This window comes from Drosophila ficusphila, unplaced genomic scaffold (genome assembly GCF_018152265.1).
Source record: "Drosophila ficusphila isolate 14025-0441.05 unplaced genomic scaffold, ASM1815226v1 contig_758, whole genome shotgun sequence".
Lineage (NCBI taxonomy): Eukaryota > Metazoa > Arthropoda > Insecta > Diptera > Drosophilidae > Drosophila > Drosophila ficusphila.
In genome coordinates, this window is record NW_025064700.1 from 347,723 (window position 1) to 364,414 (window position 16,692).

General features: G+C 53.4%; 1 protein-coding gene across 1 annotated transcript; it reads left to right on the forward strand.

Annotated features, from left to right (window-relative positions):
* Positions 1-15,041: 15,041 nt before the first annotated feature.
* LOC122320690 lies at positions 15,042-15,664 on the forward strand. The gene is made up of 2 exons (XM_043208858.1): positions 15,042-15,225; positions 15,284-15,664. Exons 1-2 carry the CDS (start codon positions 15,094-15,096, stop codon positions 15,662-15,664), a joined length of 513 nt encoding a protein of 170 aa, XP_043064793.1. The 5' UTR covers positions 15,042-15,093.
* The last annotated feature ends 1,028 nt before the right edge of the window (positions 15,665-16,692 follow it).

A 16,692-nucleotide genomic window follows, 5' to 3' on the forward strand; every position in this document is an offset into this window, starting at 1 on the left:
ATTCCTTCACAGCATTCCAAAAGGAAATGTACCATTTGAAATAATACACATTGATCATTACGGTCCTGTGGACTCTGGAAGGTTAAAGAAACATCTTTTTGTAGTTACAGACGGATTTACTAAATATGTTAGGTTATATCCAACAAAGACGACGAATACGAAATAAGTTATTGTAGCGTTAAGGGGGGAAATACAATTAGAAATTTTTTTTTTTCGAAAAATTTTTTTTTGGCTTAATGTAACATACTCCAAATATATCTGGGAGTAAGCCTTTAAAAGCATAAAGCCGTCCGGTACTTATTTTCAGAGTTATACGCAATTTAGTGAGGGTGTGTCATATGGCGGACATGCACAAAAGTAAACTTTAAACGCTTCTCCTGAAAAGTCGTGTTTTCAAAGTCGCCGTGCAATGTACAGGTCAGAGATTTTATTTTAATCGAATGCGGTTTTTTGCATTATGTTTGAAATTAAATTCTCCACACCATGAATATAACGGTTTTTCATATTTGTTTGTTATAACATGTTTTTTTTACAATCAAACTCAAAAAAAAATCGTTATTTTTGAAATTTTTTAACCTAAAATTTTTTAATGGAAAAATATTTTTTTTAAATATGGTTTAATTCATGGTGGGCGCTGTACCTTTAAGTTTAAAGCCCAGTTGCTGTTTTTTGTTTTGGTCGTGATCCTGGACCTGGAGACTGCACGGCGCAAAGTCCTTCCCTAAAAACACGACTCCACATTATTGATCATAAATGGGCTTAATTACAATATTTTTCAAAAAACTTGACTGATTTTTATTGCTCAATAATTACCCAATAACATGCAAAAAGAATCAGTAAGATTCATTTAATACTCTACTTGCAATCCACTCCCAAAGATAGCCCTCATTTCAGGCCTTCTAATTGTATTTCCCCCCTTAAAGGATTATTTTAGATCATACAGCAGGCCAGTATGTATTGTGTCGGATAGGGGAAGTTGTTTTACATCAGAGGATTTTACAAAGTTTTTAGAAGAGTACAATATTAAACATGTAAAAATTGCGACTGGTTCCCCTCAAGGAAATGGACAGGTGGAAAGAGTTAACAGAATATTAGGACCAATGATAGCAAAATTAGCGGATAATGAAAAGGGACTACACTGGGATACAGTTATCGAAGACGTTGAATTTTCGTTGAATAACACAAAACAAAGAAGTTGTAACGAACTGCCTTTTTTACTTTCTGCTCGCTGCGTAAAACGCGCGGCTAGCTCAGCTGAGTTTGTGTGTTCGTCCCACCAAATTTATTGTAGCGTGACCCCGAAACCAAAGAAGAACGCAGAAGTATGTTAGACTTTAGAATAAGTGTTGGGTTTATTGCATGTAGATTTATAATCGGTTGTTCGATTTCTGGCTCGGCTCGCTGATGAAGATGATGCCCTCGGTGACGCCGATAGTGGCTCCCACGTCGACTCTACGGCGGCACGCCTGTCGTGCGTCCTCTGCCTTGCCGAGTCTTTTGGGCACCGGTCGCGTACTGGGCTCGCTACGAGTCTCTCACAACCTTGGAGGATGTTAAGCAGAACCTCCCTAGCGGGGCTAAGCAGTGATGCCTGCAGTCACCACTCTTCGCTCCACCCCGGAGTTCGGTCGGGACTTCGTCGGCCTGGCCCTCGGCCGGGTACCTTTCGCACAACTCCACTGGATCTTCGTCGGCCTGACCTTCAGCAGGTCCTCAATCTCTCATGGGAACCGACGCTGGGTACCTTTCGCACAACATCCACTGCCAAGACTCCGCCAACTTCGTCGATTTCGAGACTCGTAGACGCACCCTACAACTTACCTTGTACCCTCGGGATCTCAGCTTGGCAGTCTCAGCTTATGTAGACGTAACCGTCGTTGGGCTTCTCGACTCGGCGATCTTGATTCCGGGTATCCTGGCACTTGTTGTTCACTTGGGCTTTCACTCGCGTTGGTACGATCTCTTGCACGACTTTCACTTGACTGTCTAGAAATGTGCGCGCTTTCTCCTTTTATACGCCATCCTGGTCCCGCAATTTCCCTTCCTTGGTGGCGTGATCGGGTCCAAAGTGCAGGACAAGTGGCGTGATCGGGTCCAGAGTGCAGGACCAGTCCCGTTAGTTCACGATCCTTCCCTTTTGTGCTGGTCCAAAGTCCGCCGACTTTGTCCAGGACTTCACCGTTATAACGGGTACAAAGTCCGCCGCGGTACCGTTAATTCACGGTCTCTCCTCTTTGCGCGGGTCCGAAGTCCACAGACTTGCTGTTGTTGGGTCCAAAGTCTGCAGACTCACCGCAGCATTGAGTCCAAAGTCCTTGGAGCCGTTATTTCCCTATTTCCCACTGCATACAGCGCATCCCGCTGTTGCCATGCAGCTCCGCTGCACTCAAAATTGTAAGGAGTTTTACAACTCCTTACATCTCCCCCTTCCTTCGGAAACTTTTGAAAGCTTCGGGCTCCGGAATTTCCTGGGGAAAACGTCCTGAGTGCGGCCAAGGGCCTCTTGGATCTCAGCCGGACAGCCTCAGCCTATTGGACCCTACCTGGTCGTTCAGCATCTCGACTGTGGCATCTTGACCCCCATGGCTCCTTGCGCACACGTCCTTCCTCGATCCTTGTGGCCGCAGCCACTCCCTCGTCGACCTCCTCCCGCCATGCCTGAGAGCTCCTCCAATCTCAGCACCTAAGTCTCAGCTTATGTAGACTTCCCGTCGTTGGGCTTCTTGACTAGGGCATCTTGACTGTCGAAAACTCCCAGCACGTGACTCCTTCCGATCCTCGTTCGAATTCGAACCGTTTCCTGCGTAGTATTTCCCCGCGCACAATCGATAACTCATCTCGATCGATCGTGGCGTTGCCACTCCTCAGGGCTGCAATCATAACCAGTGTGACCGGCCAGCGATGTTTCCAGTATTTTCTTTGCTACCATCGACCGCCGTTATCGTGGCGACCCCATTCCCAATTTCCGCTGGCCTCGTGGTTTTGTTTTGGTAAGTACTTGAGGTTATTTCGATTTTTTTTTTTTTTTCTCACCATTTTCGTCCTTTTCTTTCAGCATGCACCTTTGCCGGGTTGAGCTGCGAACGCCTCCCCGATGAATAAGTGCCGGGACGCCCACCATGATGCAGCGCGTCCCGGCAGGCCCTTTTTTGGCCCTTTCTTCCCCTCCATTGCCCCCTCCTCCCCCAGCAGCCCCTTTGGACTGGCCGCCCGGGCCTGCTTCCAGGTAAGTTCGTGAGATATTTCCACTGTTCCTTGGCTTACCCTTTTTCCTTTTCTTTCAGCACGTCCAGGCTGCCAGTCGACGCTTCCTCTTTATGCGCCGGGCGCCATCCTTAGCCCGTCGCGCCCGGCAGATGGTCCTCGGGCGGACGACTATGGAGTCGTTGGGTCCATCGCTGACCCCCTCTCGCTTTGCTCCTCGCCGGCCCGCGCCCCTCGCCGGCCCGCGCCCCTCGCGGGGTCATTGACCCGTCCGGCCCATATATATTTTTTTTCCTGTGTTTACATATATTTTTTTGTGTGTGTTTTATTGACAGGTCCACCTCCGGCACTACCCGCCCCTGTCCCCAAAATATACAGTCGAATATTATTCCTGAATGGGCACTTATTTCGTCTTGAAGACCCTGGCCCGCCCGCCCGCCATCTTGATGCGGTAGCGGGCCCCCTCCGACCACATTAACTTCGCCCACCGCTGGGTCCTCACTCGCTGAGCCTGCCTCTCCGCCTCGGCCCTCACCGCATCTGGGCATTCCGCGATGAATATCTCCTGCCCGGCGGCCTCCACCGACACCGCCCTCCGCAAGGTGGGTCTCCTTGGTGCCTGGGCCTCAGGACATGACTCCTGACGGAGCAGCTTCGGCGGTCGTGGCGGCGGTTGCGGCGACGACGGCGGCGGCCCTTGCGGCAGCGGCGGCGTGCTCCTTGCCGCTGGCGACCCCGGTGGCGGCGGCGGCGGCGGCCCTCGCGGCAGTGGTGGCAATTTCACCCACGTCGGCGGAAGAGGCGGCGGCGATGACAACGGCAATGGTGATGCCCTCGGCGGGGCCTCCCTCGGCGGAGACGGTGGCCGTGCTTCCCTCGGCGGTGACCCCTTTGGTGGCGGCGGCGGCGACGGCAGTTTCGGCGGCGGCGGTGGCGGCGACGATGACGATGACGACGATGATGATGACGATGACGACGACGACGTTGGAGACGGCATCCACAACTCGGCTTCCTCGGCCTCCGCTTGCTGGAGTCGCAATTGCCACGCCTCCCACTCCGCCACCCTTTCCCTCTGCTGCTCCTGCAACTTCCGCAATGTCCATTGGCGCCTGGCCATGATGGCTACCACTTCCGCGGGGTCCCCCGACGGAGCCTCCGTTCCGCACCGGATGAAGTCGCCACCCGCCACGGCCCGCCTGAGCTGCCGGTAACTCCTCCTTGCCTTTGCCGCCCGCCTGTCGTCGTCCTCGTCCGACGACGTCGTCCTCGTCGACGACAGCTCCACCGTGACCATCTCCGCAGTGGGGCCGCCGTCGACCTCCTCGCCGGCGACGGGGACCGCGATACCAGCGGGGACGCCAGCAGCTGGAGGGCCGACGACGAGCGCCGACGCCTCCACTTCGCCCCTGGCTGTTGCCTCTGGTCGCGGCCCTCCGCGCCGACCTTGCGCTTGCGCTGCTGCTGCAGCGGAAACGGCTGCAGCTGCTGCTGTTTTTGCGGCTGCTGCTGTTGCGGCTGCCCTTGCTGTCGCTGCCCTTGCTGGGGCTTCTGCTGCTGCTTACTTTGAGAAGTACGTCCGGCCATCTTGATCGAAATTTTGAAAGACCGAGTCTTCCCGCGTGGTTCCCCATGACAGCTCGGTTTCCTCCTTTCCGCCACTCCCGTTATATGCTGGATCTGTACCGGTAACGGGATCCTTCCCGCCGCTCTCTCTCGGTTTATTAGTGTGTATGATCCGTTCTCTGCGTGCGGCTGTGTACCCTCCTCTGACCCGCTTCTCGCGCTCCTGGCGCTGGCGCTCCAAAATAAAGGTGTGTGTGGGTGGCCATTTTTCGATACTCCGTATCGTCCTCTCCCTTTCTCGCGAAACACACGTACAGTGCGCCCCCAGTATGACGGTCACCCCTATTTTTCCCCCTCGGTTGTGCTCGGCTTCAGCTCGCTAACGTGAGCCCTCTTTTCTTTGCCATTCTGGCTGTGCCGTAAATTACAAATTACCGGGGAAATAAAATTAGTGATTGTGAATGGCCCGTCATATCTGGAGGCCAATTTCGCCGCGAAGCCTTCCACCGCTTTGGACAGGTGGTGCTCCTTGGCCCAGACCTTATCACCAATCCTTGGCGTCCATGGTCTCCTCCGCAGGTTGTAATGCCTTGCCTGATCCTGCGCTGCCTTCTCCATATTACGTCTGACGAGTTCGAAAATTTCCGACAGTTTTTGTGCATTTTCCTTCGGTGTTTGTGTCGCCTTTCCGGTCGCGATTGTGTGCTCGTCGAAAAGAGCTTTTGGCAGCCTAGGTTCTCGACCCTGGGTGACGAACGCTGGCGAGTACCCGGTGGACTCCGCCACACTGGAATTCACTGCCAGCTGTAGTTCTGGCCATTTGTCGTCCCAGGTCCTCTGGTCGGCCCCCCGCGAACTGGGCGATCATCGTCTTAACTGTCGTGTTTGCTCTTTCTGTTGGGTTTGTGCAGTGAATTTGTGTCGCACCCCCAATTCTTCCATAAATCTTTTAAACGCCCTGCTTGTAAATTGTACCCCGTTGTCCGTGATTAAAACTTTAGGGACGCCGTACATCAGAGCCTTCCAGCATGTAATCCGGGTATTTCTGCGGGTTTTGCTCCACCTTGTTCCTCATCTCTGCTATCCAATCGCGTCCCTGTTCCGCTGTCTTCGGGTCTGCCTTCTTTATCTTCATGCGGCGGCATTCCGCTGGCAATGGCTGTCTTGACAGGGCGTCCGCCACGACATTAAGTTGGCCTTTTCGGTAGGATATCTCAAAGTCATTCTGCTGGAGTTCCAGCGCCCATCTCGCAATCCTTTCTGACGGGCTCTCGATACTGTTGAGCCATTTCAGTGCCATGTGATCCGTGATTACTTTGAAATGGTATCCCTCTAGGTACGGTCGCAACTTCCTTATGGCCCATACTATCGCCAAGCATTCTTTTTCAGTTGCGGAGTAATTTCTTTCCGCTCCGTTTAGGGAGCGACTTGAATAAGAAATTACTCTCTCGCCTTGATCTGAATGCTGAGTGAGTATGGCGCCAAGCCCGTAGTCGCTGGCGTCTGTCTGCAGGATGAATGTCTTTGTGAAGTCTGGGCATGCCAGTATTGGATCTGCGACCAGCCTGGCCTTGACTGCCTCGAATGCCTTCTGGTGGTCGTCGGTCCACTCCCATTTCACCTTCTTCCGGAGTAGGGCATTTAGTGGCTGGACTAGTGTGGCGAAGTCGGGTACAAAGCGTCGGTACCACTCCCAAGTATTGCCTAAGTTCCTTAACGTTGGCTGGGGGCTTCAGCAACGCTATTGCCGCTACCTTCTCTGGATCAGTTCCAATTCCTTGGTCCGTGATGCGATGTCCCAAGTACTGCAGCTCCCTTTTGAAGAATTTGAATTTTTCCGCATTCACCTTCAGGTTTGCTGCCCGCAGTCTTCGGAACACTTTCCTCAGGTTTCTTTTATGCTCCTCGAGCGCCCTTTGGAACGTCGCCGACGCTGAGTGCAGCCCGAATGGCATCACTTTCCATTGGAACAATCCCTTCCCTGGGACGGTGAAAGCGGTATACTGCCTGCTATTCTCTTCTAGTGGTATTTGCCAGTATCCATCCTTTAGGTCCAGGCTGCTGATGTATCGTGCCTCCCTTAATTGGTCCAGTCGGCAGTTGCATTTAGGGGCATCCACTTCAGGGTAGGATACCTCATAATCGACTGCCTGGATCAGGACTCAGCGGACTGGCTGAGGGCCTTTGTGCCCTTGCTCAGGACGTGGAAGGGCGTGCCCCTAGAAACCAAGGTGGGAGAAGATATCCCCGCGGCATATAACGTCACGGTCTTCTGCCCCAGAAGCGCGGAAAGAGAGAATGAGGAACTCCTCATGTTGCTCGGGCGCCAGAACAGGCTGGAGACGGACGCCTGGAGAGTGGTCTCCCGGAGGAACGATGGAGGCGGAGCACTCCTTGTCATCGGGATCGACCAGCTCACCCGAGACGAGATCGTAGCTAGAGGGCATCAGCTCAACTTTAGGTTCGGTACCGTCTCGGTGAGTGGGCTGAGAAAGGCAGCAAAGGTGGCCGCAACGGAAGGAGCGCCCTCTGGTCCCCCAGATGGCAAAGTGGAGGTCGATGAATCCCTCGACGAGCCACAGGAGCCTATGGGCACAGAGGAGGACCCTAGCGCCGTTACAGTTGAGAGGAATGAGGATAAGGAGCATCCTACGCCCTCCGACAGTAACGACGATATGGAGGCCGACGTCACTCTGACGGATGGTAGTGAAGGGGAACACCCGCCCCCTTCACCAAAGATGGAGCATCCGCTCCAATGATGGCTGCACACAGCAGCACGAGGCTAGCCCAGGTGAACCTACACCGAGCCAAGGCGGCATCAGCCGTCCTGGCCAGGTTGTTCACCAACCAACATCTCGGGCTAGCTCTCATTCAGGAGCCTTGGTGCAATCAGGGCATTAAAGGCCTGTACACCAAGGAATCAAAGGTAATATGTGACCAACGGGGTGCACACCCCAGAGCATGCATATTAATAAGAAAAGATATCAACTATAATATCTTTTCAGAGTTCCTAAGCAGGGACTGTGTCGCAGTAACTGTGAGCGGCGCAGGAAGACTACCAGCGATCGCCATAGCATCGGCGTATTTTGCTGGGGATGCAGCATGCCCACCACCGGAAATCATCGGGCTCGTGGAATGCTGCAGGAGGAAGAAGATGCCCCTAATCATCGGGTGTGACGCCAATGCACATCACGTGATATGGGGAAGCACCGACGTCAACAACAGAGGTGAGCAGCTAATAGAATTTATAGTAAATAGTAACCTAGAAATCGGTAATGTCGGGTCCACACCGACATTCATTACTAGAGTAAGAGAAGAGGTCCTAGACTTAACCCTGATGAGCAGGTCTCTAGGACCACTTATTAAGAACTGGCATGTGTCGCCAGAGGAATCAATGTCGGATCACCGAATCATTAGATTTGAATTAGACTTCAACACCGCTAGGGACGCCCCCAAAAGGAATCCCAAGAAGGCAAACTGGGATCGGTTCAAGTCCTCTCTTGAGCTCGATCTCTCTAACGAACCGTCAGGTATACCCAGACATTCCTTAGAATTAGAATTAGCAAGAAGATAACCAATGCTTTTGAGGACAGTTGCCCTCTTGGCAGACGGAAAGCAGATAGAGACGCCCCATGGTGGAACGACAACCTGGAACGGCTCAGAATCTCCACCCGCCGGCTCTTCAACAGAGCAAAAACGAGCGAGGATAACTGGAGACAATATAGACACAGCCTGACGCTCTACAACAAAGAGATCAGGAAGGCCAAACGGAAGAACTACAGAGACTTCTGTGAGGCAATCAGCACTGCCCATGAAGGGGCAAGATTGCACAAGGCTATGGCCAAAGTTGCACCAGAAAGTAACCTAGCCCTGAGGAAATGTGACAACTCTTACAGTTCCGACGACAGGGATAAACTAGCTTTACTCTTTAAAGCACACTTCCCCGGGAGCTCACCCCTGGCGGAAGATACGTCCAACCCAATGGAGGCATCGTCCACTCCAAGACACTTCAGACCAAGCGCAGAGGACTGGGCAATTGCCAAGTCTCTAGTCTCTCCGGAGAGACTTAAATGGGCAATTGGGACCTTCCAGCCATTTAAGTCACCTGGTCTGGATGGTATCTCTCCATCATTCCTGCAGCAGGGACTAGATTTACTCCGAACCCGCTTAAGGAGACTTATGCTGAGCAGCCTAGCAATTGGACACATCCCAAATGCGTGGCGTAGAGCTAGGGTGGTCTTTATCCCAAAAGTAGGGAAGAAAGACATCACCAACCCCAAGTCCTTCAGACCTATCAGCTTAACTTCGTTTTGTCTTAAAACATTGAAAAAGCTGGTAGACTACCATATTAGGAGCACAGTTCTAAAGGACTGTCCGCTGCAATCCACGCAGCACGCAGGTATACCAACTTTGTCACACTCTTGAAGGGGCAGTGGACAACAAAGAAGTTGCAATCATTTCTAGATAAAGAGGGAGCCTTTGACAATGCGTCACATGATGCCGTCTTAAAGGCCCTCGCCAGAAGGAATATAGACGCGACAACAAGAAGGTGGATTGGAGCTTTGTTAAGCTCCAGACAGGCAATGGCGACCATTGCCAATAGCTCAATGACCGTTGCCACGAGCAGAGGATATCCGCAAGGTGGAGTTTTATCTCCTCTACTGTGGAGCCTACTAGTGGATGAACTACTAAGGAAACTCGCCGATAGAGGAATACAATGTCAGGGCTATGCCGATGACATAGTAATAGTAGCCAGAGGGAAATTTGAAGAAACGCTTTGCGATATTGTTCAGCTCGGTCTCAAGATAACGCTGGACTGGTGCAGGGAAGTTGGGCTTAACCTCAACCCCGCAAAGACAGTCATTGTTCCTTTTACAAAGAAGTACAAACTGAAGAAGATGAGACAAATCATACTACTAGGTACTCCCGTAGCAGTAAGCCGGGAAGTTAAGTACCTCGGAGTTACCTTCGACAGAAGGCTAACGTTTGCAACCCATATGCAAAAGACAGTGGATAAGTGCCTCAGGGCTCTCTTCACCTGTCGGAAAATTGCAGGGAAATCTTGGGGGACCTCACCCCAAATTATCAGATGGTTATACCTTATAATTGTGAGGCCAATACTCACATATGGGTCAGTAGCCTGGGGTAAACGAGCAAGGCTCGTTACCGCACAGAAACAGCTCCAAAGGCTGCAAAGACTGGCATGCATATGTATGACAGGAGCAATGAGAACCTGCCCCACTGCGGCACTGGAAGTTCTCATGGAACTCACTCCGCTACACTGCGTAGTAGAGTTACAGCGGAAGGCCACCCTACTAAGAATCACTTCTTGTGGGAATGGCAGTGACCGCATCCTTAGTTCTAGGGATGCAGCAAAACTACTAGTCGAACTTCCCCTGAGCTCACACCCCAGGGACGAAATGACAGTAGAATTCATCTTTGAAAAGAATTTCTCTGCTCATCTGAGCAACAAGAAAGAAAGAACCACCATGAAGGAAGTACACTCCATGGCGAGTCACACTATTGCATGGTATACAGACGGGTCTTTAACACACCAAGGCACTGGCCTTGGAGTAGTAGGACCACGAATCAAATACCATGAATCGTTAGGCCAATACACCAGCATATTCCAAGCTGAAGTTTGTGCCATAGGACGGTGTGCAGAGCTCAATATGAAGCGTGGGTACACAAACAAGGACATTGCGATCCTCTCGGACAGTCGAGCGGCAATTACTGCACTATGCAGCAATAGAATCACTTCGAAGCTGGTACGAGAAGTAAGGACAAAGCTGAACCTTCTGGGCAGCAACAACAGGCTGTCATTAAGATGGATTCCAGGACACAAAGACATATCCGGGAATGAACTAGCCGACAGGCTAGCAAAACTAGGTGCGGAAAGACCCCTTATAGGACCCGAGCCTTACTGTGGCATAGGCAGACACACAGTCAAAGATTACCTAAGAACAGAAGAGGTACATATGAGGCAAGCCTGCTGGGTAGACACCACAGGCCAAAGACAAGCCAAAACCCTCATCGTCAATTATGACATGAAGAGGTTTAAGAAACTTATACTACTAGGGAAGAGATCACTTAGGATAGTTACCGGATTACTAACCGGACACTGTAAACTAAGGAGACACCTATTTAATATAGGGATTACAAACAGGAAAACATGCAGATTCTGTGATAACGAGGACGAAACCTCAATACACATAATATCAGATTGCCCAGCACTAAGTAGCCTGAGGAGCAGAACCCTCGGGTCCAGGTTCCTTACACTTGCGACCTCTGGAAGCATCGACCCGATAAAGCTCCTTAACCTTATCGAAGGAGCCGGGTTGATGGGTGAGCTCTAAGCTCAGATAGGGGGTACAATAGATCCAGTTGGGTCGAGGTAACCTTTTCCCCCCCTAATAATAATAATAATTGGTCCAGGATGTAATTGATCATAGGCATTGGGTACGCATCCTTTACCGACTTTGCGTTTATTTGTCGGAAATTAACGCACAGTCTCCATTTTCCCGTCTTCTTCTTTACCATGACGATTGGAGAGATGTACGGGCTTCTTGACGGCTCGATGCATCCTTTTTCCAGCAGCTCGTCTACCTTTTCGTTTATTTCCTTCTGCATTTTGGGGTTTTTTGGGTAGTACCGCTGCTTCACTGGCTGGTCATCCATCATCGTGATCTTGTGGACGGCTATGGTTGATGATCCGCATGACTCTTCTAGAGCTTTCAGCTCCTCCTTCAGGAATTTGGCGATGTTCTCTTCTGAAAACGGTTCCGGTGTTTCTACCACTGCCACCGACTTTCTTCCAGCATTCCAAGTCTGCGCTTTCTTGCTGGTATCGCCACCTCGAGTCCTGCGCATTTTACCTCCGCTCCTATTTTTGTGAGGAAATCCCAGCCCAACACTAGGGCGTCTATCACTCTTGGGAGGATTAATAACTGCATCAACACCTTTCTCGTCCCGAGACCAACCACTATCTCCAGCTGTGATTGGATGCTCCCGCATCTTCCGTCTGCCATGCGCACCTGCCTTCTCGTTGGTATGACCTTACCGACGGCCTGCAGCCTGTCCGCCAACTCTTCGCTTATAAAGCTTGCCGTGGCGCCAGTGTCTACCGTGGCCTTCACTTTTCGTTGGTTAATGAGCACTGTGGCGGACAGCTGCATCTCTTCCGCCTTCAGGTCGCCCATTAGTTTCGAGAGGCAGCACCTTGCGATCCCTGGCCGCCCCTCGGTGGCTGAGGGTCGCCGCTCGTGCGCAGCATTCGCCGTTCGTGACGCCTATTCTTCCGCATCTCCCACAAAATGCGATTCTTCTATTGCGTCATTCTTTGGCCCAGTGGTCTTGGCTTCCGCATCTCCGGCATGCCTGGGATGGATTACTTATGTATCCCGGCCGTGCGTTACGCTCGTCTGGCTCCTCTTGACAGCGCCTGCTCGCTGCTGCTGGTTCCCTCCTCATGGCCGGCGCATGGAGCGGTATCGAACCGCTCCCTCTGTTGGTCGAGCTCCTCAAATTCGTCCGCTAATGCCATCAGGGTATCCAGGTTCTGGCACCTGTTGGGGGCGGATAAACAGCCGTAATGCTGGGGTGCTGTTTTCTTTAATCCGCTCCAAGATCTCGTCCTTGTTCAAACCCAGGGGTCGCATCAATGTCTGCATGTCTACCATGTAGTCATTGAAGCTTTCACCGTAGTTCTGCTTCCTCTGCCTGACTTGATCTGCGAGTTTGTTCATGAATCCCATGGGCAAGAAGAACTCCTGGAAGCTCTGGCTAAATCCGCCCCAGGTCTCCCAGAACCTGTTGTTAGCGATGAACCATTTGAGCGCTCTACCCTGAAGGAGCTCCGGCATCGCCCTCGGAATTTGGTTTATGTCTAGCCCGTATGTCATGACCGACCACTCCACTTGTTCGAGGAACGCCAGGGGCTTCTCATTCCCGTCGTAACGGAAACTCCACTCCCTGACTTGTTTTGCGATCTTGGCATAATCCTGACCGGGTCTGCCATTCTCCGCACGTTGTTCGCGGTTGTCGCTCTTCCTCTCTCTGCTGTTTTCCCGTCGGTCGCAGCTGTTACTCCTGCTGGCGTTCTGCATGCTGCTCACGTCCAGGCTGCGCACCAGGCCCTCGGCTCCGGTGACTTTCAGGCCGACCGACGGGTACTTGGCGTAGTCCCTTTCCAGGGCCGCCAGAATTGCTAGCGCATCAGGATCATGCCCGGAATGGTCGATGAATTCGGCCAGTGTCCGCCTCATGTCCTCTACAAGGCCCTCTAGCTCGATGCCTAGGGCGCTTGCGATCGCCGGGAAATCGTCCTTTTTAAGGTTGTATAACCAGGACTTCCCCATTCTCAATCTATTTCTGGTTTCTTTTGGTACGAGTATCACGCTTGGGCGTCAGATGTAACGAACTGCCTTTTTTACTTTCTGCTCGCTGCGTAAAACGCGCGGCTAGCTCAGCTGAGTTTGTGTGTTCGTCCCACCAAATTTATTGTAGCCTGACCCCGAAACCAAAGAAGAACGCAGAAGTATGTTAGACTTTAGAATAAGTGTTGGGTTTATTGCATGTAGATTTATAATCGGTTGTTCGATTTCTGGCTCGGCTCGCTGATGAAGATGATGCCCTCGGTGACGCCGATAGTGGCTCCCACGTCGACTCTACGGCGGCACGCCTGTCGTGCGTCCTCTGCCTTGCCGAGTCTTTTGGGCACCGGTCGCGTACTGGGCTCGCTACGAGTCTCTCACAACCTTGGAGGATGTTAAGCAGAACCTCCCTAGCGGGGCTAAGCAGTGATGCCTGCAGTCACCACTCTTCGCTCCACCCCGGAGTTCGGTCGGGACTTCGTCGGCCTGGCCCTTGGCCGGGTACCTTTCGCACAACTCCACTGGATCTTCGTCGGCCTGACCTTCAGCAGGTCCTCAATCTCTCATGGGAACCGACGCTGGGTACCTTTCGCACAACATCCACTGCCAAGACTCCGCCAACTTCGTCGATTTCGAGACTCGTAGACGCACCCTACAACTTACCTTGTACCCTCGGGATCTCAGCTTGGCAGTCTCAGCTTATGTAGACGTAACCGTCGTTGGGCTTCTCGACTCGGCGATCTTGATTCCGGGTATCCTGGCACTTGTTGTTCACTTGGGCTTTCACTCGCGTTGGTACGATCTCTTGCACGACTTTCACTTGACTGTCTAGAAATGTGCGCGCTTTCTCCTTTTATACGCCATCCTGGTCCCGCAATTTCCCTTCCTTGGTGGCGTGATCGGGTCCAAAGTGCAGGACAAGTGGCGTGATCGGGTACAGAGTGCAGGAACAGTCCCGTTAGTTCACGATCCTTCCCTTTTGTGCTGGTCCAAAGTCCGCCGACTTCACCGTTATACGGGTGCAAAGTCCAGGACTTCACCGTTATAACGGTTACAAAGTCCGCCGCGGTACCGTTAATTCACGGTCTCTCCTCTTTGCGCGGGTCCGAAGTCCGCAGACTTGCTGTTGTTGGGTCCAAAGTCTGCAGACTCACCTCAGCATTGAGTCCAAAGTCCTTGGAGCCGTTATTTCCCTATTTCCCACTGCACACAGCGCATCCCGCTGTTGCCATGCAGCTCCGCTGCACTCAAAATTGTAAGGAGTTTTACAACTCCTTACATCTCCCCCTTCCTTCGGAAACTTTTGAAAGCTTCGGGCTCCGGAATTTCCTGGGGAAAACGTCCTGAGTGCGGCCAAGGGCCTCTTGGATCTCAGCCGGACAGCCTCAGCCTATTGGACCCTACCTGGTCGTTCAGCATCTCGACTGTGGCATCTTGACCCCCATGGCTCCTTGCGCACACGTCCTTCCTCGATCCTTGTGGCCGCAGCCACTCCCTCGTCGACCTCCTCCCGCCATGCCTGAGAGCTCCTCCAATCTCAGCACCTAAGTCTCAGCTTATGTAGACTTCCCGTCGTTGGGCTTCTTGACTAGGGCATCTTGACTGTCGAAAACTCCCAGCACGTGACTCCTTCCGATCCTCGTTCGAATTCGAACCGTTTCCTGCGTAGTATTTCCCCGCGCACAATCGATAACTCATCTCGATCGATCGTGGCGTTGCCACTCCTCAGGGCTGCAATCATAACCAGTGTGACCGGCCAGCGATGTTTCCAGTATTTTCTTTGCTCCCATCGACCGCCGTTATCGTGGCGACCCCATTCCCAATTTCCGCTGGCCTCGTGGTTTTGTTTTGGTAAGTACTTGAGGTTATTTCGATTTTTTTTTTTTTTCTCACCATTTTCGTCCTCTTCTTTCAGCATGCACCTTTGCCGGGTTGAGCTGCGAACGCCTCCCCGATGAATAAGTGCCGGGACGCCCACCATGATGCAGCGCGTCCCGGCAGGCCCTTTTTTGGCCCTTTCTTCCCCTCCATTGCCCCCTCCTCCCCCAACAGCCCCTTTGGACTGGCCGCCCGGGCCTGCTTCCAGGTAAGTTCGTGAGATATTTCCACTGTTCCTTGGCTTACCCTTTTTCCTTTTCTTTCAGCACGTCCAGGCTGCCAGTCGACGCTTCCTCTTTATGCGCCGGGCGCCATCCTTAGCCCGTCGCGCCCGGCAGATGGTCCTCGGGCGGACGACTATGGAGTCGTTGGGTCCATCGCTGACCCCCTCTCGCTTTGCTCCTCGCCGGCCCGCGCCCCTCGCGGGGTCATTGACCCGTCCGGCCCATATATATTTTTTTTCCTGTGTTTACATATATTTTTTTGTGTGTGTTTTATTGACAGGTCCACCTCCGGCACTACCCGCCCCTGTCCCCAAAATATACAGTCGAATATTATTCCTGAATGGGCACTTATTTCGTCTTGAAGACCCTGGCCCGCCCGCCCGCCATCTTGATGCGGTAGCGGGCCCCCTCCGACCACATTAACTTCGCCCACCGCTGGGTCCTCACTCGCTGAGCCTGCCTCTCCGCCTCGGCCCTCACCGCATCTGGGCATTCCGCGATGAATATCTCCTGCCCGGCGGCCTCCACCGACACCGCCCTCCGCAAGGTGGGTCTCCTTGGTGCCTGGGCCTCAGGACATGACTCCTGACGGAGCAGCTTCGGCGGTCGTGGCGGCGGTTGCGGCGACGACGGCGGCGGCCCTTGCGGCAGCGGCGGCGTGCTCCTTGCCGCTGGCGACCCCGGTGGCGGCGGCGGCGGCGGCCCTCGCGGCAGTGGTGGCAATTTCACCCACGTCGGCGGAAGAGGCGGCGGCGATGACAACGGCAATGGTGATGCCCTCGGCGGGGCCTCCCTCGGCGGAGACGGTGGCCGTGCTTCCCTCGGCGGTGACCCCTTTGGTGGCGGCGGCGGCGACGGCAGTTTCGGCGGCGGCGGTGGCGGCGACGACGACGATGACGACGATGATGATGACGATGACGACGACGACGTTGGAGACGGCATCCACAACTCGGCTTCCTCGGCCTCCGCTTGCTGGAGTCGCAATTGCCACGCCTCCCACGCCGCCACCCTTTCCCTCTGCTGCTCCTGCAACTTCCGCAATGTCCATTGGCGCCTGGCCATGATGGCTACCACTTCCGCGGGGTCCCCCGACGGAGCCTCCGTTCCGCACCGGATGAAGTCGCCACCCGCCACGGCCCGCCTGAGCTGCCGATAACTCCTCCTTGCCTTTCCCGCCCTCCTGTCGTCGTCCTCGTCCGACGAGACCACGGGGGTCACGGTTTCACCGCCGCTGTCCTCTTCCGTCGACGACAGCTCCACCGTGACCATCTCCGCAGTGGGGCCGCCGTCGACCTCCTCGTCGGAGGACATCTCCCTCTCCGACATCTCGCACCAGGCCGGCGACGGGGACCGCGATACCAGCGGGGACGCCAGCAGCTGGAGGGCCGACGACGAGCGCCGACGCCTCCACTTCGCCCCTGGCTGTTGCCGCTGGTCGCGGCCCTCCGCGC

What these genes read in the sequence shown, in the direction of transcription:
- LOC122320690 (XM_043208858.1), top strand. Translation starts at nt 15,094, where the DNA reads ATGAATAAGTGCCGGGACGCCCACCATGATGCAGCGCGTCCCGGCAGG. An exon ending in CCGCCCGGGCCTGCTTCCAG is followed by an intron (nt 15,226 to 15,283) that starts GTAAGTTCGTGA and finishes CTTTTCTTTCAG; the next exon opens with CACGTCCAGGCTGCCAGTCG.